This window comes from Aquarana catesbeiana, linkage group LG05, assembly GCF_042186555.1.
Source record: "Aquarana catesbeiana isolate 2022-GZ linkage group LG05, ASM4218655v1, whole genome shotgun sequence".
In the NCBI taxonomy this organism is placed as follows: domain Eukaryota; kingdom Metazoa; phylum Chordata; class Amphibia; order Anura; family Ranidae; genus Aquarana; species Aquarana catesbeiana.
The window spans coordinates 515,526,883-515,554,692 of record NC_133328.1 but is presented as its reverse complement, the minus strand read 5'-3'; the positions used below and the strand labels follow the sequence as shown (position 1 = coordinate 515,554,692).

At 45.5% G+C, this 27,810-nt stretch overlaps 1 protein-coding gene across 1 annotated transcript in view; it reads left to right on the top strand.

The window, feature by feature from the left end:
• Positions 1 to 27,810, top strand: part of NSMAF (neutral sphingomyelinase activation associated factor) — a 205,431-nt gene that overhangs the window by 130,056 nt on the left and 47,565 nt on the right. The window contains exons 20-24 of the mRNA XM_073631669.1: positions 5,036 to 5,078; positions 16,989 to 17,152; positions 20,099 to 20,207; positions 24,863 to 24,921; positions 25,362 to 25,429. Coding sequence (XP_073487770.1) covers positions 5,036 to 5,078; positions 16,989 to 17,152; positions 20,099 to 20,207; positions 24,863 to 24,921; positions 25,362 to 25,429 — 443 coding nt within the window. The remainder of the gene's footprint in view (positions 1 to 5,035; positions 5,079 to 16,988; positions 17,153 to 20,098; positions 20,208 to 24,862; positions 24,922 to 25,361; positions 25,430 to 27,810) is intronic.

The window sequence follows — 27,810 nt, the reverse complement described above, 5'->3', positions numbered from 1 at the left end:
TGCTGCCAGCTCGCTCGGCTGCCATTTTTCCACCTTCCTGCTCACCTTTACCCTCCTATCCTCTTGTTGCATTTCTTTCTACTCTCTTCTCTTTTACTCCTTTTCTTGTTTAGTTTTCTTCATTTTTCTGTCCTCACAGGTTGCATTCACACGGCTGCACAATCAGTAGATTCTCTCCAGTGGTTCTAAATGCTGCCTGCACACGCTGTGCGCAAACTGCAGGAGCTTTCACATTTGAACTCTGTATAAATCAATGGCCTGCGCAGCCATTGTTCACATGTACCACTGAACTGAAGGAGTGAATAGAGCCTTCAACTGACCCTGAATACAGCGTGCTTCTAGAGTTGGCATTTTTGCACAGTTCTGCCCACAACTAATCACCCAATTTGTATGTGACCAAAGCACAGAGGGTTGCCGTGTCCAGAGGCGGCATTTAATTGCCTATGAACGCAGCAATTTATGGACCCAGGTCACCCGTGTAAATGTAGCTTTATGTGTCTGGGTTAAATACAAGTTATATCTGACTTGGTATACATGATATATGCTAGTTTTTGTGTCCCTTATTATTTCTGAACAGTCATGTGATGTATGTTCAACCTAACATTTATTTTGTAATGTTGTAAACCTAGTAAAAAAAACTTATTGAAAAAGAGATCAGCATTGCTGGTCTATAGATGCTTTCATACCTTTATTATCTGAATGACCAAAACCTTCCAGCACAAGAAAGTTCTAAAGTAGTATCGGTAAATTTGTGCCTTCTTACAGCTTTTTTTCTTAGGCCTCTTTCACACTTGTGCTACTCCAAAGTCGCGCGATTTTGACAAGACAGTCATACGACTGTGGATCCGACTTTGCCCCACGACTTGAAGTACGACTTCAGTGAGCAGGGATGTGACTTTAATTACCAAATAATTGGGGGGAACTCCACGCCAATTTAAAAAAAAAACGGCATGGGTTCCCCCTTCATGAGCATACCGGGCCCTTCGGTCTGGTATGGATTTTAAGGGGAACCCCCACGCCAAAAAAAAAACAGCGTGGGGTCCCCCCAAGATCCATACCAGACCCTTATCCGAGCACCAGCCTGTCTGGTCAGGAAAGGGGGTGGGGACAAGTGAGCGCTCCCCCTCCTGAGCCGTACCAGGCCGCATGCCCTCAACATGCCCCCCCCCGCACCCCAAAGCACCTTGCCCCCATGTTGATGAGGACAAAGGCCCCTCCCCGACAACCCTGGCTGTTGGTTGTCAGGGTCTGCGGGCGGGGGGGCTTATCAGAATCTGGGAGACCCCTTTAATAAGGGCGCCCCAAGATCCCGGCCCCCACCCTATGTGAATGAGTATGGGGTACATCACCTGGAGGGGAAAAAGTGTCAATAAAAAAAACACACTAGACAGGTTTTTAAAGTATTTTATTAGGCAGTTCCAGGGGTCTTCTTCCGACTTCTCCGCTCTCTTGTCCCGATCTTCGGTGTCTTCTCCCTCTCCCCGATTCTTATCCCGCTCTCCGGTGTCTTCTCCCGCACTCAGATTCTTCTCCCACTCTCCGGTGCCTTCTGCCGGGCTCCTCCGCTGTCTTCTTCCAGCTCTTTTACTAGCGTTGGCCTGGTCTTCTCCGTCTTCTTCCCTCTTCTCTTCTTCCGATGTTGACACGATGCTCTCTCCCGCTGTAATGCAGTGTGCGCGGTGCGCAGCGATTTATATAGGCATGGGGCATGGTCATGGTGTGATGTCACCTGTTACCCTGCCTCTTTATGACGTCACAGCCCGGAGCATGATGGGGAACAGTAGGTAGCAGCGCTAACAGCAATAATATTTAACCCAAGTGCTTAGACATAAATTGTGATAACTAATATAAAAAAATGTCCATCTGTATAGTTAAAAAGTGCTCAAAGCCTTAAGCTAATGTGGATATTCTTCCAATACACTGATTGAATGGATCCTCCACCGCACCGCACTCACAGTGATGACACCACACAGAATGCTCGCTTACCCCAAGGCAAGCTCTATAAGCCTGCGACCTGTTACCCGGCCAGGGCCTTTATCCAGAAGAAAATCAAGGGGGCGATACTCCAGCAAACCCTATGAAGGTGGTCAGCAATGGTACAGATCTCGCCAAACACGGGTCACAATGGCAGCCAGATTATATACCATTCAGATGCTCCCAAAAATGAAAGGATTCAACATAGTGTAATACTGATAACCACCTTTTATTATAAATTAGAGTAGCACTTACAATATCTCGGAAGTTTAAAAGCAAAGCAGCCGGCCGGCTAGTGTGAACACCCGTCCTACAAACGGTACACGCGGAATGTCAGCACGTCAGCTCCTCCCGACGCGCGTTTCGTTATACGATGACGTTGTCTGGGGCACGGGCGACGCACTGACTTGTCGTGTATAAATACATGTTGGTCTGAACCAAGCCTCGATATGGGTTATGTTATTATACGGGGCATGATGGGACTCTGATGTCATAAGGGGGCAGGGTCACCGGGTAAAATCGTCCGGTCACCACGCCCCATGCCTATATAAATTGTTGCACACTGCATTACAGCGGGAGAGAGTGTTGTGTCAACATTGGAAGAAAAGAAGAGGGAAGAAGACAACAAAGAAGATCGGGCAAACACTAGTAAAAGAGCTGGAAGAAGATAGCGGAGGAGCCCGGCAGAAGGCAACGGAGAAGTCAGAAGAGACCCCCGAAGTCGGAAGAAGACCCCCGGAGCTGCCTAATAAATTACTTAAAAACCCATCTAGTGTGTTTTTTTTTATTGACACTTTTTTCCCCCCAGGTGAATGGGTAAGGGTACGATATACCCCATACTCATTCACATAGGGTGGGGGGCCGGTATCTGGGGGCCCCCTTATTAAAGGGGGCTTCCAGATTCCGATAAGCCCCCCGCCCGCAGACCCCAACAACCAACGGCCAGGGTTTTCGGGAAGGGGCCCTTGTCCTCATCAACATGGGGGCAAGGTGCTTTGGGGTGGGGGGCGCAGGGCCCCCCACCCCCCATGTTGAGGGCATGCGGCCTGGTACGGCTCGGGGGGGGCGCTCGTCCCCACCCCCTTTTCTGACCGGCCAGGCTGGTGCTCAGATAAGGGTCTGGTATGGGTTTTGGGGGGGGACACCACGCCGCATTTTCGGCGTGGGTTTCCCCTTAAAATGCATACCAGACCGAAGGGCCTGGTATGCTCATGAAGGGGGAACCCATGCCGGTTTTTTCTTAAAAAAAAAAAAAATGGTGTGGCGTTCCCCTTTATGCACAAGTCACATGCCAAAGTCAGATCAGTTAATACGGAATCCGACTTCAGAAAAAAGTAGTGCAGGAACTACTTTGAAGTCAGCACGACTTAAAGTCATGCCAATATGAATGGTAGTCATTCAAAATCATGGAGAATGACTTGTCATGCTATTTTGCAGTCCAAAATTGTGGGACGAGTCGTATAAGTGTGAAAGGGGGCTTAATAATATAAAAGTTACAGAGTGGTAGGTTTGACATTTTTGTATTGTTCCCAGTATGTCCTATTATGGCACAAGCTGGTCCTTATTGTATCAGTTAATGTTTCATCTGCTTTTGTATTAATTTTCTCACTATACTCAGCTAAGCATTAAAACATTTACATTTATTTGTGTCTTTTTGGGGCAGGTGTATTTGAAATAGGTACTGTATATTGAATATTTCATATTTAATTGCAGCCAGCAGGTGGTGCAGTAGTGCCATGTCATTTCATCAAGTTACTGAGAAGTTGTAATTGTGATCTGCTATTCAAAGCTGAATATATCGGAAAAGGGACACTTTCTCAACCCCCTCTCTTCTTTATCTCCAATTCAGCTTAAGCCGGCCATACATGGATTGAAATTTTGGCTGGTTCAGGAGGGGCTGGCCAAATTTCGATCCATGTATGGGAAGACTGTTTATGCAGAAGTCGACCTACAGATTTTATTTATTTTGTATTTATATTTTTCTTCCCGCTTGATCAGCGCCGCCGTTTATAGCCGGCTTCGCTGATTGTTTTTTTTTCTGATGGCAGGGAAGTCTCCCCACTGTCAGAATACAATTCCTCCGTCGAATGTGTGGATGGGGGAGTCAAGTAGTATTTTTTTTTTTTTTTTTTTTGGGTTGAACGAAAAAAAAAACAAAACAAAAAAAAATTTAGGGTCTGTTTTTAGTGCGGTTCAGTATTCAGTATGAAGCTGCAGTTAGAAAGAGACAATTGGAGCCGGCACTGCTGGGTTTTCTTATGCTCTGCAAAGGCTGTATTATAGAAACTTCCTTATTAAAAAGAAGTGATCAAATGATGGAAAATAATATAAAAGGTCAGTATGGAAACATTTAACATATCTTAATAAAATTGACCTAAAGGTATCACAATCCAATGTTAAATGACTAATAAGGTTTTGACTTCTTTGGTATAATCATAGTCTCTTATTTATCATATTTAAAGTACCAATAACCCTAGAAAAAGGCCTGCCAATTAAAAAGTGCCTACGGAAAATGTTCACTAAAATATAGGCTTTAATCAAACCTGTGAAGATAATAATGTCACAGCTGCCATTGCTTTTATTTTATTAAATAATCAGGCTACTTGGTTGTTATCCTGATACTTGATCCACTGAGCTGGTGGCTGGGAACAAGCATGCAGCCAGTGAGCTCTGAAAAGCTTTAACGCTTTTCTTCCATTTTTGTTCCAGTTTAGTGAGCCACCTTTTTTCCCATGAAAATTGTGTCAGTAAAGTGTTCTCTCTCTCTAAACCATTCTAAACCAGGCATAATCATTTATTTTGGAAGGACACTGGAGAATTCGCTTCCATGCAAATTTGGCATAGTTGATGTTTTTTCAGATGTCATCATTTCTTCATTGGTCTGTGTTTTGTGCTTTTTTTTTTTTTAGCATCCTGCCTGCTATTTACCATTTTTCCCTTCAAAATCACAACTTTACACTTCAACTGGCGAAAATAAAAAGAAAGTCAAATAAAATAGAAAGTTGTGCAACATGAAAATTGCATTTTAATGCAAGATTTTTCTTTTTTTTTTTTTTTGCAGTGTTTCATCCTGTAACATATGAAGGAGAAATTGACTTGCACAGGTAATTATACAAACAGGCAGTAGATGATAAAATGCTGTCACTGCTGTGATGATTTTAGTGTATGTGTCACTGATGTTCTAGTTTTCTACTCTATTAATTGTTAATCATTGATATTAATAGTTAAAAATTTGTAATAATAGAAGTGCCCATTGATAGGCAAATGCTGATAAGAGAATAATTTTCTTAATCGTACATCACGGGGACACAGAGCCATAGTAATTACTATGTGGGTTATAGGCCACCTTCAAGTGATGGACACTGGCACAAACAGGAAGTTGCCTCCCTATATAACCCCTCCCACTACTGGGAGTACCTCAGTTTATTCGCCAGTGTCTAAGGTGTTGGTCACGAGTAAAGATGTGCTGTGCTGAGCTCCACTGGAGCAATCGTTGCTGGGGCTAGCTATGCAGCCGGATCCATTCAAAGTGTCTTTTCAGGCCAAATTGAATGGTACCCGGGCCTTGTGGCGGAAGAAACGAGGTTTATCCCGTAAAGCTTTTCTTTTTAGAGAGCTGGACTCCGGATCCAGTGCTTTAGTGTTTTCAGCCATAAAGTTTTTACTGGAGGGGTGCTTTATGGGTCCAGGAGTGTGGGTTCCCTGAGGGTCCCCGATTCCTGAAGGTTTTGTAATGGAACCCACCGTGAGGGGTGAAGATTGGGTCTGTTGGTTTTACCACAGAAATCCTTGCGGCAGGAAATGTAAGTGGAGGTTTCTAAGGAATTTTTAAATTTTCTTATGAAATGTCTCCTTTAAAAAAAGATGTTGTCATGCCTAAGAGTCACCACTGGGGGCTGTATAGAGCACATACCTTGTCATGCTTTCCTCAAAGATCACGCTGTGTAAGCAGAAGCAGCAGGCTTCCCTTCGGTGAGCAGCTCAGACCCCCGGTAAGATTGGGGGGGGATTTTTTTCCACTAAAAACCCCCTACCTGGACAAAGCTCTCCCCCTCTCCCTGAATAGCGGGAAGCTAAAACGATCGGCGGTGCCGCTCCATTTTTTTTACCGCCCCTGCACGGCGGCTTGTCACAGGTCTCCTCCTCAACAGCCCTCCCACACACACACACACACACGCCGATCCCGTCGGATCGGAGGCCCGGGCGGTAAAAGAGAGGGGGCGCGATGTGGCAGAAGGGGCGGGGCTTAGCGTGACGTTGGCGTGCAGCAACGTCCAGCGCGGGAGTATATTTAAAAGCTCCATTTTTGCTGGCTGCAGATGTCGGGGGGACACAAGAGCAAAAAGGGGCATGTAAGAGGTTGGTGACACAGGCAATTCTCTTGGCACATTTACTAAAAGCATCAGGCTGAGCGTTAATAGCAGCGGCAGTTGCTGGACTATTTTGCTGAACAGGGGCAGTTGCTGGACTATTGCTTAAGCAGTGGATGCGATTTCTTCTGGTAGTACCTCTGCATTTGTGCATCAGGCATCGGGTTATGATCAGAAAAGGGGGTTGAAACACCCCCCAAAAAAGGGCTAAAAGGGTCTCCCTCAAGCTCTGGAAAGCCTACTCATCTCTACAATGGCATCCTCCCCTGAGAGGGGGTGGCTGGTCAGTGTGAGCATCGGGGCCATGAAATGTTTGCAACTGTTTTCAACACTGAAGCCCCTGTCTATATTACTAAAGAGGTCTTTTTCCTCAGCCATGATAGGATTGTAAAAAAGGTTAGCGGCTTTAATCGCATCCCAGCGTGGGACAAAAATAGGACAGGTTCCCTTTCATTACCCAGGACCCTCAAACTGAGGAACTGGTGGCGGGAGAAGATTAATTCCCTGAGGGGACCGTGGTGAGGCTGATGACTCCTCTTCTGAGGGGTCAAATGCGGGGGGATCAGCTTCACAATCTTAAGATTGATGGTGCAATTTCTTACTGCATGGTCCGCTCCACATTTATGCTACCCATAACTGAGTGTTTGGGTTCGCTAAAGCCTCCTCAAGCTGTGCATGACTTTCCTGTCCATTCATTGCTGGAAAAGCTTTTTGTATCTGAGTGGGATCACCCAGATAAGCATTTTTTCCCTCCTAAAAAGTTTTTAAACACTTTATCCTATGAGGGAAGGAATTCACTAAAGGTGGGGATACCAGCAATTGACACTGCTATATCCTCTGTGAAATAAAGTTTGACTTGTCCAGCAGACAATGCTCAAATGCTTAGAGATCCAACGGATAAAAAGTTCCTAAAAAACACCCTTTTCTCTGCCAGGTTTCAGCCTGCGCTGACAGTAATTGGTCAATCCTTGAGAGACCAGTTAAACAGATGCTCAAGGTTATCCTGTTCAGCAGGCCCAGGATCTGGCAAGCTACTAGCAACTTTATGTTTGCAATAGTCGCTATGAGAGATTCTATCCTTCAGGCCTCGTGCCTTTCGCTAAGCACCATGCAAGAAGCTCCTGGCTAGTCTTCCTTTTTGCAGTGAAACGGCTGTTTGGGGATGATTTGGGTAATACATCCAAAGAATTTCAAGTGGAAAAAGTACCCCTTTACCATTTAAGAAAAGGAGTAAACGTATTTTATTTAAACAAGCTCCTTCTCCAGTGCCAGGGGCATCAGCCTCCAGGCATTCACGACGACCTCCGCCGTCAAGTTCAAGAGCTAATCCTCAGGGTCAACCCCAGGGACAAAAGAAGTCTTGGGGGAGGAAACCTACAAAATACTAAAGCCTCCTTATGAGGAGGCGCCCCCCACTCGCTCAAGTAGGGGGAATACTTCTGCAGATCTCAAGGTCTGGCAGAGAGAGTGACGAGACAGATGGGGGACTTCCTCAATAGCTCCAGGGTACAAACTGGAGTTCTAAGAGTTCCCGTCTCCTCGTTTTCTCAGATCAAATGTTCCTAAGGGTCCAGAGAAAAGGAAGTCTTTCTTTCATACATTGGACCATCTTTTGGCAAAAAAGTGATCATGGTGGTCCCCATGAAAGAGCAGGGGTTGGGGTTTTGTTCAAACCTTTTTTCACGGTGCCAAAACTGAATGGAGATGTCAAACCCATTCTGGATCTCAAAGATCTAAACCGCTCTTCGCATGGAGTCAATCCAATCAGTTGTCTCCATCCTACAAGGAGGCATCAGTAGACATGAAGGATGCATACCTCCATGTGCCTATTTCCTCGCTCATCGGTAATATCTACTTTTCAAGGTAGAAAATCTTCATTTTCAGTTTGTTGCTCTGCTTTTCGGTCTAGCTACTGCACCTTGAGTGTTTACAAAGCTTCTGGCCCCTCCTCTAGCCAGATTAAGGGCCCAAGGTATAACGATTTAGTTTACCTAGATGATCTGATCTTGATAGACCAGTCGGTAGCCCGCTTAGACCAAAGTATGGTCACCACATTCAACTACCTGGAATACCTAGGTTGGATTCTCAGCCTAGAGAAATCTTCCTTAAAACCATGAAGGAGGCTAGAATATTTGGGTCTGACCATAGATACACCCAGAAAAGGTATTCTTCCCCCAGGCAAAGATCAGCGCCATAAAGTAACTGATTCAGGTGGTCGAAGCAAAGAAGAATCCTTCTATTCAGCTTTGCATGAGGTTGTTGGAAAAGAGTGGCTTCATTCAAGGCTGTTCCTTATGCTCAGTTTCGTTCAAGGTTGCTGTAAAACAGTATCCTATTGGCTTGGAACAAGAAGGTCCAAGCTTTAGATTTCCCAATGTGTCTGACTCCAAAGGAGCGCCAAAGCCTCAGTTTATGGTTAATAACCAAAAAATGAGGGGAAAATCCCTCCTACAGTTACCTAGGGAGTGTTAACAACATATGCCAACCTTTTTTAGGTTGGGGAGCAGTCCTTGAAGAGGCAACTGTCCAAGAGAAGTGGTCCAGATCAGAAATGACTTTGCCCATTGACATTTTAGAGATTCGGGCAGAGCACTTGGCCCTGAGGGCCTGAACGTTCAGTTTACGGAATTGTCCTGTCAGGATCCAATCCGACAATGCCACAGCAGTGGCCTATATCAATCACCAAGGGGGCACAAGAAGTTGTCCGGCCCAGAGAGAGGTGAATCATATCCTATCTTGGGCAGAAAACAATGTACTTTGCCTATCAGCAGTCTTCATCCTAGGAATAAAAAATTTGGCAGGCGGACTACTTGAGTCGCCAGCAGTTGTTCTCGGGAGAATGGTTCCTTCACTCCGATATCTTCCTGTCAGTATGTCAAAGATGGGGGATCCCAGACGTAGATCTGTTTGCATCCAGTTTCAACAAAGAAATCAACAACTTTGTGTCAAGAACAAAGGATCTGCTAGCATGTGGAACAGATGCCTTGGTGTTCCCATGGAATCAGTTTTCACTGATTTATGCATTCCCTCCTATTCTACCTGCGTGCACGACTTTTTCGCAGGATCAAGCAGGAAGGGAAGTCGGTGATTCTTGTGGCCCAGGAGATCTTGGTATGCAGAGATCATAAGGATGGCGGTAGGGGTCCCCTGGACCCTACCACCACGTCCAGACCTTCTCTCGCAAGGTCTGGTATTCCATCCTACCTTACAAACGCTAAATTTAACGGGTTGGCTATTGAGACCCACATTCTGAAGAAACGTGGGCAGTCAAGTTCAGTGATATCTACCTTGGTTAATGCAAGGAAGCCAGCCTCCAGAATCATATATTATAGAGTCTGGAAGGCCTATGTCTCCTGGGATGAATCCAGGGGTTGGCACCCCAGGAAGTATGTCATAGGTAGAATCCTTGACTTAATGCAGATGGGGTTAGAAATGAAGCTGGCCTTGAGTACTTTCAAAGGTGAGGTCTCGGCCTTATCGGTATTGTTTCAACGACCACTTGCTTCACATTCTTTGGTTCATAGTTTTTTCAGGGGGTAACGCGGCTTAATCCACCGGTTAGGTCACCCCTGAACCCTTGGGACTTGAATTCAGTTCTGTCGGCATTACAAAAACAGCCTTTTTGAGCCGATACGACATATTCTGTTGGTCCTTTTGACAAGGAAACTAGTTTTTTTGGTAACCATATCTTCTGCAAGAAGGGTATCAGAGTTGGCTGCTCTTTCTTGTAAATAGCCATATTATTATTCACAAGGATGAGGTAGTATTGCGTCCTCATCCCAACTTTCTACCAAAGGTACTGTCAGGTTTTTTATCTAAACCGGGATATTGTTCTACCTTCATTTTCCAGAACCCTGTTCTATGGAAGAAAAATCACTACATTCTCTTGATGTGGTGAGAGCAGTCAAGGTCTACTTAAAGGTGACTGGTCAGATTCTAAAAACGGATGTTTTGTTTGTGTGACCTGAAGGTCCTAAAAGAGGACAGGCAGCATTGAAATCTACTGTTTCTAAATAGATTCGACAAGTAATCATTCTAGCTTATGGTTTAAAGAGGTAGATTCCACCCTCTCAAATCAAAGCGCACTCCTCCAGGGCTGTTAGTGCTTCGTTGCCAGTAGGGGTGCAACGGATCGTCACCGATCCGTGATCCGAACGGGTCAACCTCTTCGGATCGGCACACCCGCGCTCCGCGGCCTCGGGTCTTAGGAAAGGCCGCAGCTTCGGCCTAGCTCCGGAGCCGCGGCCATCTTGGTACACCCGGCGGCGCTGAGCTGCACGCTGATATCATCACCCCGCCCTCAACTCGTGGGTCTGGCGGCTGGCTTGTCGGCTTCTATTAACTGTAAGGTAAGACTAACAGCACTAGTCTTACTAATACTCATCTCATAATGTATACAGTGGGGAGTCTGTGGGAATTACAGCACTGCAGTGGGGGAGATTTTGGATATAACAGTGGGGATATGTGGCTATATTACAGTGGGGGACATGTGGATATATTACAGTGGGGGACATGTGGATATATTACAGTGGGGGACATGTGGATATATTACAGTGGGGGACATGTGGATATATTACAGTGGGGGATATGTGGATATATTACAGTGGGGATATGTGGATATATTACAGTGGGGGACATGTGGATATATTACAGTGGGGGACATGTGGATATATTACAGTGGGGGACATGTGGATATATTACAGTGGGGGACATGTGGATATATTACAGTGGGGGACATGTGGATATATTACAGTGGGGGAGATGTGGATATATTACAGTGGGGGACATGTGGATATATTACAGTGGGGGAGATGTGGATATATTACAGTGGGGGAGATGTGGATATATTACAGTGGGGGAGATGTGGATATATTACAGTGGGGGAGATGTGGATATATTACAGTGGGGGACATGTGGATATATTACAGTGGGGGACGATGTGGATATATTACAGTGGGGGACGATGTGGATATATTACAGTGGGGGGTGATGTGGATATATTACAGTGGGGGGTGATGTGGATATATTACAGTGGGGGAGATTGTGGATATATTACAGTGGGGGAGATTGTGGATATTACAGTGGGGGAGATTGTGGATATTACAGTGGAGGAGATGACGTGGATATTACAGTGGGAGAGATTTTTTTTTTGTTGATCCGAAAATGATCCGAACCGTGACTCCTGATCCGAGGAATGATCCGAACCGTGAGTTTTTTGATCCGTTGCACCCCTAGTGGGCAGTGCATCACCAAGCCTCCATGGCTCAAATCTGCAAGGCCGCAACTTGGTCTTCAGTCTATACATTTACCAGATTCTATCAGGTGGATGTAAAAAGACATGAGGATGTCGCCTTTGGGCGCAGTGAGCTGCAGGCTGCAGTATCCGTCTTCTGATCTCATGTTTCCCTACTTTGGTTTTGTCTCCCTCCCCTCAGTTGGCATTGCTCTGGGACATCCCACATAGTAATTACTATGGCTCTGTGTCCCGTGATGGACGATTAAGAAAATAGGATTTTTATAAAAGCTTACCTGTAAAATCCTTTTCTTGGAGTACATCACGGGACACAGAGGTCCCGCCCCTCTTTCAGGTATAGACGTGTATTGCTTTGCTACAAAAACTGAGGTACTCCCAGTAGTGGACGGGGTTATATAGGGAGGCAACTTCCTGTTTAGGGTGTGCCAGTCTCCATCACCTGAAGGTGGCCTATAACCCACATAGTAATTACTATGGCTCTGTGTCCCGTGATGTACTTCAAAGAAAAGGATTTTACAGGTAAGCTGTTATAAAAATCCTATTATTCCAACAGACAAGGGGAGTCATATAGTTGTCTCTGTAATTTTGGCCCCTCATGCAAGGGGGGGTAGATCATAGCAGCAGGGGATCGCAGGAAAGGTAAGTATCATTGGATCAGGGTAAGGTCTTTTCAAAGTGTGACACTTGCCTATTCTATGCTCCAGTGCTGGGTCTTCCCCTCTGTGTGCATCCACCAGCTTCCATCCAATCCCAGAGGAGGTGTTGTCTGAAAGAGCTAGCATGTTTGAGCAAAACATCCGCACACTAGCAGCCAGATCCCCTGAGTTCTCTAGCAACTTTATCTAGTGTTTTCCTATGCCTGCAGTGATCTCCTTTATTTCCTTGTGTCTTCACTGTGTCTGAGCCTGCTCCCAGCCTCATGTTCCCAGTGTGTCCCGGCCTCATGTTCCCAGTGTGTCCCGGCCTCATGTTCCCAGTGTGTCCCGACCTCCTGTTCCCAGTGTGTCCCGGCCTCATGTTCCCATTGTGTCCCGGCCTCATGCTCCCAGTGTGTCCCGGCCTCATGTTCCCATTGTGTCCCGGCCTCATGCTCCCAGTGTGTCCCGGCCTCATGTTCCCAGTGTGTCCCGGCCTCATGTTCCCAGTGTGTCCCGGCCTCATGTTCCCAGTGTGTCCCGGCCTCATGTTCCCAGTGTGTCCCGGCCTCATGCTCCCTGTGTGTCCCGGCCTCATGCTCCCTGTGTGTCCCGGCCTCATGCTCCCTGTGTGTCCCGGCCTCATGCTCCCTGTGTGTCCCGGCCTCATGCTCCCAGTGTGTCCCGGCCTCATGCTCCCAGTGTGTCCCGGCCTCATGCTCCCAGTGTGTCCCGGCCTCATGCTCCCAGTGTGTCCCGGCCTCATGCTCCCAGTGTGTCCCGGCCTCATGCTCCCAGTGTGTCCCGGCCTCATGCTCCCAGTGTGTCCCGGCCTCATGCTCCCAGTGTGTCCCGGCCTCATGCTCCCAGTGTGTCCCGGCCTCATGCTCCCAGTGTGTCCCGGCCTCATGCTCCCAGTGTGTCCCGGCCTCATGCTCCCAGTGTGTCCCGGCCTCATGCTCCCAGTGTGTCCCGGCCTCATGCTCCCAGTGTGTCCCGGCCTCATGCTCCCAGTGTGTCCCGGCCTCATGCTCCCAGTGTGTCCCGGCCTCATGCTCCCAGTGTGTCCCGGCCTCATGCTCCCAGTGTGTCCCGGCCTCATGCTCCCAGTGTGTCCCGGCCTCATGCTCCCAGTGTGTCCCGGCCTCATGCTCCCAGTGTGTCCCGGCCTCATGCTCCCAGTGTGTCCCGGCCTCATGCTCCCAGTGTGTCCCGGCCTCATGCTCCCAGTGTGTCCCGGCCTCATGCTCCCAGTGTGTCCCGGCCTCATGCTCCCAGTGTGTCCCGGCCTCATGCTCCCAGTGTGTCCCGGCCTCATGCTCCCAGTGTGTCCCGGCCTCATGCTCCCAGTGTGTCCCGGCCTCATGCTCCCAGTGTGTCCCGGCCTCATGCTCCCAGTGTGTCCCGGCCTCATGCTCCCAGTGTGTCCCGGCCTCATGCTCCCAGTGTGTCCCGGCCTCATGCTCCCAGTGTGTCCCGGCCTCATGCTCCCAGTGTGTCCCGGCCTCATGCTCCCAGTGTGTCCCGGCCTCATGCTCCCAGTGTGTCCCGGCCTCATGCTCCCAGTGTGTCCCGGCCTCATGCTCCCAGTGTGTCCCGGCCTCATGCTCCCAGTGTGTCCCGGCCTCATGCTCCCAGTGTGTCCCGGCCTCATGCTCCCAGTGTGTCCCGGCCTCATGCTCCCAGTGTGTCCCGGCCTCATGCTCCCAGTGTGTCCCGGCCTCATGCTCCCAGTGTGTCCCGGCCTCATGTTCTCAGTGTGTCCTAGCCTGCTCCCGGCCTCATGTTCTCAGTGTGTCCTAGCCTGCTCCCAGCCTCATGCTCCCAGTGTGTCCCAGCTTCATGCTCCCAGTGTGTCCCAGCTTCATGCTCCCAGTGTGTCCCAGCTTCATGCTCCCAGTGTGTCCCAGCCTCATGTTCCCAGTGTGTCCCAGCCTCATGTTCCCAGTGTGTCCCCCAGCCTCATGTTCCCAGTGTGTCCCCCAGCCTCATGTTTCCAGTGTGTCCCCCAGCCTCATGTTTCCAGTGTGTCCCCCAGCCTCATGTTTCCAGTGTGTCCCCCAGCCTCATGTTTCCAGCGTGTCCCCCAGCCTCATGTTTCCAGCGTGTCCCCCAGCCTCATGTTTCCAGCGTGTCCCCCAGCCTCATGTTTCCAGCGTGTCCCCCAGCCTCATGTTTCCAGCGTGTCCCCCAGCCTCATGTTTCCAGCGTGTCCCCCAGCCTCATGTTTCCAGCGTGTCCCCCAGCCTCATGTTTCCAGCGTGTCCCCCAGCCTCATGTTTCCAGCGTGTCCCCCAGCCTCATGTTCCCAGCGTGTCCCCCAGCCTCATGTTCCCAGCGTGTCCCCCAGCCTCATGTTCCCAGTGTGTCCCCCAGCCTCATGTTTCCAGTGTGTCCCCCAGCCTCATGTTTCCAGTGTGTCCCCCAGCCTCATGTTTCCAGTGTGTCCCCCAGCCTCATGTTTCCAGTGTGTCCCCCAGCCTCATGTTTCCAGCGTGTCCCCCAGCCTCATGTTTCCAGTGTGTCCCCCAGCCTCATGTTTCCAGCGTGTCCCCCAGCCTCATGTTTCCAGCGTGTCCCCCAGCCTCATGTTTCCAGCGTGTCCCCCAGCCTCATGTTTCCAGCGTGTCCCCCAGCCTCATGTTTCCAGCGTGTCCCCCAGCCTCATGTTTCCAGCGTGTCCCCCAGCCTCATGTTTCCAGCGTGTCCCCCAGCCTCATGTTTCCAGCGTGTCCCCCAGCCTCATGTTTCCAGCGTGTCCCCCAGCCTCATGTTTCCAGCGTGTCCCCCAGCCTCATGTTTCCAGCGTGTCCCCCAGCCTCATGTTTCCAGCGTGTCCCCCAGCCTCATGTTTCCAGCGTGTCCCCCAGCCTCATGTTTCCAGCGTGTCCCCCAGCCTCATGTTTCCAGCGTGTCCCCCAGCCTCATGTTTCCAGCGTGTCCCCCAGCCTCATGTTTCCAGCGTGTCCCCCAGCCTCATGTTTCCAGCGTGTCCCCCAGCCTCATGTTTCCAGCGTGTCCCCCAGCCTCATGTTTCCAGCGTGTCCCCCAGCCTCATGTTTCCAGCGTGTCCCCCAGCCTCATGTTTCCAGCGTGTCCCCCAGCCTCATGTTTCCAGCGTGTCCCCCAGCCTCATGTTTCCAGCGTGTCCCCCAGCCTCATGTTTCCAGCGTGTCCCCCAGCCTCATGTTTCCAGCGTGTCCCCCAGCCTCATGTTTCCAGCGTGTCCCCCAGCCTCATGTTTCCAGCGTGTCCCCCAGCCTCATGTTTCCAGCGTGTCCCCCAGCCTCATGTTTCCAGCGTGTCCCCCAGCCTCATGTTTCCAGCGTGTCCCCCAGCCTCATGTTTCCAGCGTGTCCCCCAGCCTCATGTTTCCAGCGTGTCCCCCAGCCTCTTGTTCCCAGCCTGCTCCCAGCCTCTTGTTCCCAGCCTGCTCCCAGCCTCTTGTTCCTAGCCTGCTCCCAGCCTCTTGTTCCCAGCCTGCTCCCAGCCTCTTGTTCCCAGCCTGCTCCCAGCCTCTTGTTCCCAGCCTGCTCCCAGCCTCTTGTTCCCAGCCTGCTCCCAGCCTCTTGTTCCCAGCCTGCTCCCAGCCTCTTGTTCCCAGCCTGCTCCCAGCCTCTTGTTCCCAGCCTGCTCCCAGCCTCTTGTTCCCAGCCTGCTCCCAGCCTCTTGTTCCCAGCCTGCTCCCAGCCTCTTGTTCCCAGCCTGCTCCCAGCCTCCTGTTCTCAGGAGGCTAAATGTGCAAAGTGACAGTCTTTCCTTAAAGGATGAGTTCACCTTTTAGAGAAAAAAGTAAGGGTGAAACAACACTGGACACCCTACCCACCTGCTGGTCCCCACTGTACTTATCATAAACAGACTAACATTTCCCAGCTAGCCTGCAAAAAAAAAAAACTGGCCCTGTCTAACAATTCAAATTAAAAACAGATTAGTTGCACACATTTGAAAATAAATGCGGAAGCCACAGTGCCCATGTCAAGGCGCCTATGTGTACTGTAAACCCACTCCTCCTTAAAGGCACAGGGATACATTGGACTCCCAGCATAAGCACAGTGGCAGCTGAAGACATCCAATGTGTCCCCATGCCAAATCCAGCAAACAAGCTATACAAAAAGATGGCAACTAACCCAATTTATAAATGGGCTTTGCAGTAAGGTGCACATGGAAGGGCAATGCACAACACAAACACACAAATGTCCCAGCACACTTACCAGCTAGCCTGCAAACAAACCAAATTGTCACTGTCTAGCAATTCACATTAAAAACAGAGGGTTTATTTGCACACATTTACAAATATATGTGGCTGCCGCTGTGCCTGACTCACTGTATCCATCACCAGCGATGCTAAGCTGCTATTTTCCCCACAGCTGTTCCAGATTGCTGGGGATTGGAAATTCCCACTCTTCTCCCTATTTTCCGTGCAGTGCTTCCAAGACAGATCAGATTGTTCCTGTATGGTCAGCGCCGTCGACATGAAACAATCTGGGCCATCCCAGAAGCAATGCACTGAGAAGAGGGGAAGAGTGGGGATTTCAAATCCCTAAACTGCTGGGAGACACTGGCAGTTCAGCATCGCCACAGGTAAGTGCAGCCAAGGCTGGGTGGGGGGGGGGGGGGGGGGGGAGCGGTGGTTTGGGGATTGTGGAGGGTTTTTCTATTAGTCTTACAATCTTAAATGTGAGTTAGTATTTAAGATATACAAGATATATGTGCAGATTGATTTTTTTAATTTTTTTGTGTTCTTTCTCTTTATAGTATTGAAGATCCTGATCAGAAAGTCGCTATTTTGACACAAATCCTGGAATTCGGTCAGACACCCAAGCAACTATTCACGAAACCTCATCCAAAGAGAATATTTACAAAGTCCAAATGTTTTTCAAGGTCTTCCAGTCAAAATATTTCTGTGCCAGAATCGCCTGGTATGTCTGAAATACTGACCTCTTCTTTCTAGAATTCATTGTTTAAAATTTAAGCTTGCCAAAGTATTTAACTTCTTTGCTAGCTCATAACTATATGGATGTTGTGGGTGCCACCACTTTGGGACCCACAAGGTTGGGGAGCTCAAGTTTCACTCTACCCCTAATGTTAACATTACTGTACATTCCTTACAGTAGCAAATAATACTTCCCTTACTACTTGTCACATTTTCATTCTCTTATCTACTCTTCAATCTCTTAGTAGACATACTATTGTTTAGTAGTTGAAGTGTACACTTTAAGGTTGTTGTATGGAACAGACAGGGCCGTCTTTAAGGCAGGGCAAAAGGGGCAGCTGCCCTGGGCCCTGTCATTATTGTGGGGCCCAAGCAGCTACCCCATGCTTGCCAACTATCCTAGTTTAAATTCCCTCGTCCATTGAGGTTTTAGTCCAGTGCTGTGTCCTGATATCTAAGTGTGAAGTTCTGATACTAATGCTGCCAAGCTCTGCCCTATTGTTGTGTACAGATGTCTCACCTGCAGACCCTGTGTTTATATGTAAATACCAGCATTGATATGTAAATAGTGGCGGATCGGCAGCATTCATATGTAAATAGAAGCAGTATTCATATGTATATCATGCCCCCCTGAGGTCATATACACCATCACCTATACGGAATGCTGCCCACTCTAGGATAAAGGGGCATGTTGGAAATTGATCACACCCACCCCTCCCCACAGCACTGCCACTGATCCCAGGAGTCTTCTGTCTATTAATGGGTTCCCTCACCTCCGCAGTCCATGGTGTGCAGGCAGTGAGGAGATGATGTGCTGTAACCTCTAGCAACCAATCAGTAAACAGTAATAGTGTGCAGTAACCTCTAGCAACCAATCAGTGAGCAGTATTGATGTATAGTAATCTCTAGCAACCAATCAACAAGCATAAATCCTGTGCTGTAACCTCTAGCAGCTAATTAGTGAGCAGTAACGATACACTGTAACCTCTGGCAACCAATTGCAATCGCTGCCTGATCTGATTCAGTAAATGGACTTTGAGTCTAGCTGCATTTATTGTATGTTTCAAAGCAGGTGGAGGGCGAAACTGATTGGGGGGGGGGGCAAGAAAATTTTTGCCCAGGGTCCAATCAATATTAAAGACGGCCCTGGGAACAGAAGCATACCTTGGTCAAGTTAAAGCGACTCTGTCAACTTGCCCATTTAAGACCAGCATCATTGTACAGCCCTCTCCCACCACATCTACCCCATTCTTCAGCACCCCCTCCACAGCTCCTTCCTCTATTGCAGTTGCCACCAAAATGTTCACTGTGAGGTGGTGTCAGACCTCCAGGGGAGCTATCATGTCACCACCTTTGAACTTTCACAGTGCTCAGGCCTAGTGATGGGTCACTAGGCCCAATCACTGTACAAAAAGAGGAGATCCTGTGCTGCTATGTTGCAGTGACAGCCTCAGGAGAAGGAACTGTAGGGGAGCACTGGAGAAGTAAAGCTGGGGGGTTAGGTTTTACACAGACAATGTCCCTTTTCCCTAAATGGGTAAATTAAACATGTCTTTCTAATTTTGTGCTGGGTCTCTGGTGTTTGGTTGCATGTTTGCAACTAGAAACACCTGGAAATCTTTTTTGGTAAGAGGCAAATACACTCTGTAGTTAAAGTGGGAATAAACGCCCTTGTATGATTTTTACCTATAGGTAAGTTTATAATAAGGCTCACCTATAGGTACAGTAAATTTCTCCTAAACAGGAACCGTTTAGGAGATATTTACTTTAGATGCAACCAGTGACGTCACCGGTGCATGCGCTTTGAAGTAGTGGCATATGCAGGAGTGACGTCATCCCTGGCTCGGCCATTCATATCGCCGAAGCCTTTGAACCCGAATGGAAGACTGGGTGAGGAAGAAGACGCCTTCAGTGGTGACCTGCACCACTGGAGGGCTTCGCTTTCAGGTAAGTCTGTCATAATGTGCTAGTGTGCGCATTGCATACTAACACATTATGACTTAAACTGCCCGGTGCCATCTTTTTTTTTTTTTTTTCTTTCTTTCTTTTATGTGGTTTACTACCACTTTAACTGTAACCAAGCACCTCCTCATTAAATAGGCCTTTCCAGTTACATGCAATTCGAATACTTCAACTTCACCTCTTCTTCCTTGTTCAGACTGCCAAACAGTGAAGAGCTCTGCTGGAGAAGCTAAATGAATGCCCTTTACGAGCCTTACATTACTTAAAATACACCTGCAATGGAATCTATGGAGGCTGCCTTGGCTTTTTTGCATACCTATTCATTTTAAACGTGTGTAGTCATCAACCATGAACAAGTATGTAGATTAGGACATTTTCTTACTGTTTTTATGCTGAAAGCATTGCAGTAGGAAAGTCAGCATGACTGCCAGGCAACCAATGTTGTTTATATGACAAGTTTATCTTATAAGTTAATTGAAAGTATGCTTATACACAAGCAAAAGTGTACATGGTTGTAACAGGAAGGCATTTGGGAAATTGAAGAATGGCAAAAGTTGCTGTCCTTCCCATCAGTTGGGTCATTACCATAGTGTATATTTAGGATAAGAAACACAGTATGGGAAAAAAAAAAGAAACGCAGTATATGCCTTTTTGTTTATCAGGGAAAATAGCAGCGTGCAAATGATCGCAATGCAGAGTAACCAGTTGTCACCTTTTAACTTGTCTGCATAAATTAAACTAATTGCAACTAAAATGTGGTTATTCTGGATTACCAAAGGGCATTAACAGTTTCTTTTGAATGCTTTCTATGGGAGTAGGAAAAAAGGCAGATTTGTAAGATGTTAAAGGTTCTGCTAAGTCATAACATGCTCTCAAGCCTGAGTTTTTGGGTAAAAGGTGATATTTTTTGACCATTTAGTCAATTAACCTTTTTCACTTTATTTTCATGTGTTTTTTTTTTTTTTTGCAGTGTCCACTAGTGAAGATTCTTTTGAAGATTTAACGGAAGAAAGTAAAACTCTTGCCTGGAGTAATATCACTAAATTTCAAATAGATAGCGGATACAAGATTCACAAAGAGTATGTAAATGCTATTTTTTTTTTGACTGTGTGCAAAAATAGTATCTACTTTGTCTGCTTTATACTTATGGATCTGTCCTGCAAATATGAACTAACTTAAGGCTCAGTTCACATTGGTGTGATGTGGGAACTCTGCAACTCCACTGTGGGTTCCCGCATCACCCCAGGCTCGCAAGGCAGTTCCCAGCGAACCGCTGGGAGTGTCAGTGACACCCCCAGATCAGTTCGCATATTGCAGTGCGAACAGTCAATTCAGACATGAATCGTATCGCATGGGTGTGAACACCCATGCAATCTGATTCTGGTGCGGACAGAAAAAAAGGGTCCTGTAAGACTTTTTTCCGAATGCGATGCAAATTCAGCCATACTAGCTGTATGGCTGAAATCGCATCGCACAGACATCGCATGTGATTTGCACATGCGAGGTCGCACAGCGCACTGGTGTGAACCCAGCCTAAATGTTTTTAAATTAAATATTCAAGACCACAGTGAGCATTAATATGCCTATCTTCAATTAACAAATATGGACCCTATGTGAAGAATAAAGAGCCATCTGAAACTGGGTTTCTAGTATATTTACAGTAGAAAGCCTGGTATAACATGTATGCATCATTGTGTGTATTCTCGCATGCAACGTAGCTTGCTATCTAATTTATTCTTATTTTCTAAATAATGTTCTGTATATTTAAAAAGTAAAAAAATATGCATTTTTCACAGTTTGATCTTTTTTTTTTTTTTTTTTTTAAACTACAAATGTCAGATCTAAGGTACTACATTTATTTATTTATTATTAAAAAAGATATTACATTTGTTCTGTGATTTGCCCTGGTTCCACTATGATACTCTGTGAGCATGTAGGCATTTTATTTTAATAAAACATACTTTCCTGCCTGCTCATAGTGATCCCTGGACTGTAAACTGAGCTCAGTTTACATCAGCTGGGGCTAATCCTGTGTGCCGGAATGACTAGCACAGGTGCATGAGCAGGAGTGATGTCCTCCTGCACTGCCCAATGAAGATGGCCAAAACCCAGCACACAGGAGAAGTTGGCGGTGAGGGGAAAGTGAGCACCCTCCCTTTAGTTCTGCTTTAACACTGAAATTATGGTTCTGGTACAAAAGTTGGCAGTTATTTACAAATGAAACTAAGTTCACCTTAAAAAAATGAGTAAATGCACATGTTTTGCAAGTAAAAAAAATGTGCATTTATCATTTATTTTCTAAGGATCCTGCAGAGCATTGCACCCATCATCAGCAGATCGTGGCTGCAATCTCAGGCTCTTGCAGACTCTCAGCATAGCTGTCTGATCATACCTCGTATGAGGAGGCAGTTACCTGAGAGCAGGAATAATCAATACTGCAATAATCAATAGACTACTAGAGCACTCACCAGTGCCCTCCTGGTTCATTAGGTACTAAAAGCCATCAGCAGCATTGGCGGGGGGTACTTGTAGGCATTAATTCACAAGAAACTGTTAACGAATAATGCATGTGGGCGTACAGCATTTCCTCATTTTATTGGCTATAATATTAATAATTAAATATTAATTTATCCCAGCAACTAGAATAAATGTAAGTGTTTAGGTACATTTCAACGCGTATGGGCGTACATTACGCTGGAAAATTTCTCTGAATGCAGGTTTGGGGCATTTTGTTAATGCCCCTAAATGCTGCTCTAAAATGCACTTGTAAATGACATGTATGCACATTCCCAGATAGCAAGCAATTGAGCTGCAAGTTTGAAAATGACTTGCTAAGCTATTGCTAGACTTGCCAGACTTCACAAGTTTGTTGCACAGTTGCAGCAAATCTGGATTGCATGACTCCAGATCAACTTTCTTTACAAACCTTGTGCAAGTTCTGGTTCAGTTATGTTGTGCAATCGTCATCCCACCACAGGGGTCACTGTGGCTGAATGTTCATGCTGTAAACTTGCAGAGCTCGTGCTGTAGACTCACCACTGCAACTTTGCTCTTGCTAGAGACTTGTCACCTAAATTTGCTACAAATTGGAAAAGTATCAACTAGGGCTGCAACTAACGATTATTTTCATAATCGATTAGTTGGCCGATTACTGTTTCGATTAATCGGTTAATAACCTTAAAAGAAAAGTATGGTGTATAATTTAGTTAATATGTAAAGTTTTTAAAAAAGGCAATTTATTCTTAAATATCTCTATGCAGTGGTAAATATAAATAACCAACTATATGATTAGGGAGCTAAATATCTAATCCACTCTGAGAATAACAGACAGAAGAGATATACTGTATATACTATTAGAGGATATATACTATTAAAGGGTGAATCTGGTAAATATCAGGCTCCGAATTTTTTTTTTTATTTAAAAAAAAAACTTAAAAAAAAAAAAAAAAAAAAGTAATTTTAAGAATGTTTGTTCGATTTTCTAATCGTTAGTGGGGTCAAATCGATGTTCATTTTCAACCACAGTGATGGGAAAATTTGGAAATAATAGAAAACTTCTTGGTCAAAGGAATTTTCAGACAGTGTATGTGGTTTTCGTTCAGAAATTACATTCATTTTAAAAACAGAATGTTAAAAACAAGTGAAAATTTCAAACAAGATTATTTCATTCAGCGAATGTACAAAGATTTTTCGTCTGAATATTCTCGTCTGAAAATTGATCCGTGTGGCCAGCATAAGGCTCGGTACACACCTATGCAGTTTGCTTTGTTCTGTTTCTGCAGTGCTTTTACTGTGCGTTTTGATTTTTGTGCACGTGATTTGCGTTTGCATTTTTTTTGGCCAATTTGTTGTTGGGCAGATTAGAAAACACAAATTGCTGCAAAAACGCATTACATGCTTTTCTGCAGATTCTCCATGGAAGTATATTGAACCAAAAAAGCACCGTTTTGCGTTTAAAAAAAAGTCCTTGACCCTTTCCAAATACGCAGCGGCTGAAAAAAAGCATAGATGTGAACGTGTCCCATAGGAAACCATATAAATGAACTGTAGTGCGTTTCTGCAAAAAGCACCAACAAAAACACATAGATGTGAACCAGGTCTAAGACGTTTAGTAACATAATGGGGTTAGAAAAAAAACTAAAATTAGCCCTTTATAGTACAAAAAAAGCAGATAATCACTACTGTAAGGGGTTCATTTTTTTACTGTAGAACTGTGAAAGTAATATTTACAGTAGCAATTAGTTGTTTCAGCCCAAGTGTCAACTAGAATTTCAGCTTCATGTGCTCTCCAAGTGTACAACTTGACAGTGAAAATGTGCAGCAAGTTAACAGACTTACAATTCAACACTGCCACAAATTAGTGACAAGTTATTCTTGTTATCTTGGTTAGATAACCTAGAGCTGCTTTCAGAGGCATGTAAAAAGAATGCCAGATGCCTCAAACAGCAGCATTTTTTCTGCCTGAGTGTATGAACTCTTATGCTGAAAGTCATAAACAAATGGTCAAAAACTAAAAAGGAATAGAATAACATTTAAACAAGATAGAATGAAACAAAAACTAGCTTAAGAGGGTAGAAATAACACAATCATTTGAATCAGGGGTTCAAAAATATATATTTTTCATTAAAAAAAACGAAAAAGATGTATCTTTTCTACAGTACTTTCAGTCTTGCAATGGCAGCATAAGGGAAAATATATTTATTTAGCTGGTCTTCCTAGCAAAAGCCAACTACAGTGTATTATTTTTTGTTTATTTTTGCCCAGTACTAATGCGATAAGTCCTTATTTACACAGACAGTAAGAGGGCAGCAAAAACAGGAGGTTGAGCTGCGGTTTTCCTGACAACCTAAAAGATAACTTGCAGTTGGAGACGGTCCTATACATGCCGCAGTTGCAATGATATGCTTCACAGCCATGGCATATTTAGCTCTGTTCGTCAAGTTTGACAGGCAGCTCCACCTGTCATACTCACCCACCCATTGAAGTCAGTCAGGTCCTTCTCACTGTTGTGGTGCAGTTTCAATACAAAATCCAGCTCCAGCAGGGAAAAAAAAACAGGTATTCAGGATTTGGCAGGATTGCCTCCTGAATGCATGGAAGCCACTGCTGTAGTGCCCTGGTGAATCGCCTAAACGAGGCCTCTGGTTTGATCAGCGGGGAATCTGTCCGCTGATTTCCTACTGAGCACAGCGGGTGGATGACAGGTCCATGTTCACTCTGTTTATGCAGAGAGGACACAGACTAAGCCTGATCTGCTCTATGGGCAGTGATATGTAAACAGACCGGCTGTTCATATACACCCGACTGCCCTCCAATCTTATCCAGCCAGATGGAGGGGGACAGATCCCCTTCCGTTTGTTTTTGTCGGATGGGAGGTAGGCAGATATAAACGGACCACAAGTCCATTTGCATCCACTACTCCATAGAGGAGAATAGAGAGTCCAATCAGGTCTTCCTGAAAAGCAGACGGGCAGACACGATCGGACCACTCATACGAAAGGGGCCTTCCAGTGCTATCGGAGCCTAAAATATTGATGACAGCAGCTCTGATACACAGATTGAGAGACCTGGGCTGTCAAACTAATAGCAGGCCCCATCACCTTTACCCAAGGGTGTGTACCCACGCCTTAACAATAAAGTGTACACACTCCAAGGACGCATTAGTGGAAAGGAATTGTATTTTTTTTTACTTGGGATTGTTTGATCGCTTTGATTGTTTTTTTTATCCAAACAGAACTATCACAGGCATTGCTGTATCTTCTAATGGATCCTCTGTTTTCACAACATCACAAGGTTAGTTGTTTAAAAAAAAGGGGTTTCCTCCATTATGAGGACAACTGCTGTTTTATTCAGGTTGGATAAGAGAAAAAGATATATTGGAAAAGTGATAAGAAGTGTGTATAGTGTAAATGAGGCATAGCCATTGAGTCGTAGTTGGACTATCTTTGGACATCCAACAAATAACAACTGTCTTTCTGATTTAGAAGATTGGTTCATTTAACAAGATATATTGGCAATGGTATCGGCCACGTATGTTTTGCACATAGTTACATCGGTCCAAGCTGTAGAAATATATCATGCCCTGGAATTCATCTTTAACAGAAACTCTACCTGCAATGAATGTTATTTGCCCCTTCCAGCTTTGCCTCTTTTTTGAGCAGTTGATGACCAAATAAAGTTTATTTTAAAAGTATATATGTGTGAAGTAAATGTATTTTACTAATATATTTTAGATTCAACTTTGAAAATGTTCTCCACGAGCCAGAAATCTCTTCAAAGAAGTGTTTCATTTTCTAATATGGTAAGAAGTATAATGGTACAATTAGGCACTGTTGGCTTCATGTATAAAAACTAGTAGAAAGAAAAATTAAAGGTTATACCTTTGGCAAACCAGTCACATTTCAGATGTTTCTGGTGCCTGCTACAAAAGTAAGCAAAATAAGTACAGAAGTAAGACTTGCAGCAGTTTCATTAATAAGATTAACAATGGGGAGCTTTGAAGTGAGCAGAATAAAAGGTGACTCCTGGATAGCAGATGGTAAAACTACCAGAGAGAGAGGGACAGCCTAACCCCTTATAACACTATACTGAGCCTAACCCCTAACATCTAAACTGAGCTTTTTCAGTAAATGCAGCAGAATGGCCTTTAGATGGGGCTGTGCTTTTTGGTTTTACCTAGTGTGTAATTTACTAGAGGAGGAGCTATACCCAGGTGTTGAAGACCCCCAATGAATTCTGGAAAAGCAAATTCATGAACCCCTTTGCTTGACGAAAGACTTGTAATGATCTTCAGCCAGTCTTGTTATCCAGGCATCTCATCTACACAACACAGCCAAGCCCTTGACCTCCCTGCAGACTGTACTCTATTTAAGCAGTACAGCCTGGTGCAGAACCTGTCTGAAGCTTGATAATTAAGGGATAACAGTACATAGATTAAAAATGGTTCTGTGCTTTCACCTTCTGTAGCCATGTAACAGAGCCCTGATTGTTTCAGAATGCTACCCCTACCTCTCCCAAAGCTGCTAGCTGTTGATTACAGAGGCTAATTTCTTGTAGAATCTTGGTTACCTTGTTTCTTTTATATGGCTGGAGTTTAACTCAAAGAGCTACTAAGAAGGAAATTGTAAATGAAGTGTGGGAAAGAAGAGAGTTTGTTGTATAATGTTCATGTCGCACTAGTGACAACTCACTAGAGAGGGTGTATTGTCGACTAGTGCATTTAGTCGGATAATACCATTGATGATTTGCGCATAGTCAGCTGGTGTGATGTCAACACTGCGCATGTGCAGATCATCCGAGGCATTATCTGACAATCTGCAAAGTGCAGAGGGAGAATCAAATTGTCAGATTCTGCCTCGCTTTCTCTGTGCATGTGCAAGACTTGAGCAACATCATAGGTGGAGTCACATGCGAAAGACTTTGTCTTTGGGCGGATTTGTGTTCATTGGAGGGCAGATTTAACGACAGATTTTGGTGTGTTGAAGGATGGTGTCAAATCTCGCGCATATGCAGAGACAGCGAGGCAGAATCTGACAATTAGATTTTCCCTCTGCAGGTTTTTAGATCATCGGATAATGCCTCTGACAATCTGCTAATGCACAGTGTTGACGTCACGCCAGCTGATCAACATATCAGCTGGAGTGACGTTACGTCCTGCGCATGCATAGATCATCTGATGAGATGCACTATTCGACAGAACCAAGGCAAAACAAAAAAAAAAACATGAAAAGCCACTCCTCCGTTTCTGTGGCATTGCTCCCTTGTTTGCTGGAATAGCGATCTGCCACTCCCCTGCTGGCCACGGTAATTCTGCTGTATTTTAGCAAGCGAGGGAGCATTGCCATAGGTGAGTTGGGTTTTTTGCTCTCTCTAGCGAGGACAACATGTCAATGACATTGGCCTTCGTCAGGAGAGAGGTTTAGGCCTCATGTACACTGCTGCTGGTAAACAGATGTTTAGGAGCAGTTGGGCATTTTTTTCAGCTGCCCCTGATCTCTCCTCTGTTATCTTATCAGTACATGTACACAGGGTCGTTTATAGTTTCTAGGCAGTTGAGTTTAGAAGCACTTTTTGGAATGCAAAAAATTGCATTTGAGACGGATGTTCAGAGGCATTTGAAACGGCAAATGCCTATAACAGCTTATAAACGTGGTAACTCGTGTTTAGCCACGTTTCTTTTACTGACGTTTTTCATTTTTGGCTATTTGAAAAAATAAATAAATATATAATATAATTTTTTTTTTTTTTAAATGCTTCTAAACACAAATGCGGCTAAACGCAGCAAAACAGACATTTTAAACGTCGGTTACTATCTGTCAAGTTAAATCATTCAGGCGAGGTTGTAAAAATGTCCCGTGTACATGAAACCTTAAGGTTGATATGCAGAAATGTATAGTTCAGTCTCATTGATATACAGATGATATTTAGAGCAGAATCCACTGACTGCATATATAAAGTAGGTGCTACCTTCTGGCGAACCAAACTTAATGCCTAGTACACGCATTGAGAAAATCTGATGCAGAAAAAAAAGGCATTTGGAGCGATTGTCCAATAATCATAGCTTTCGAGAGCCGATCATGACCGTTCATGCTAATTTTTTTCTCGGAAGATAACAGAACGAATGATTTTCATGTAATTAGTATAGTATTTGTACGTTTTGTAAAAAAAGAGTGACCAAGACCA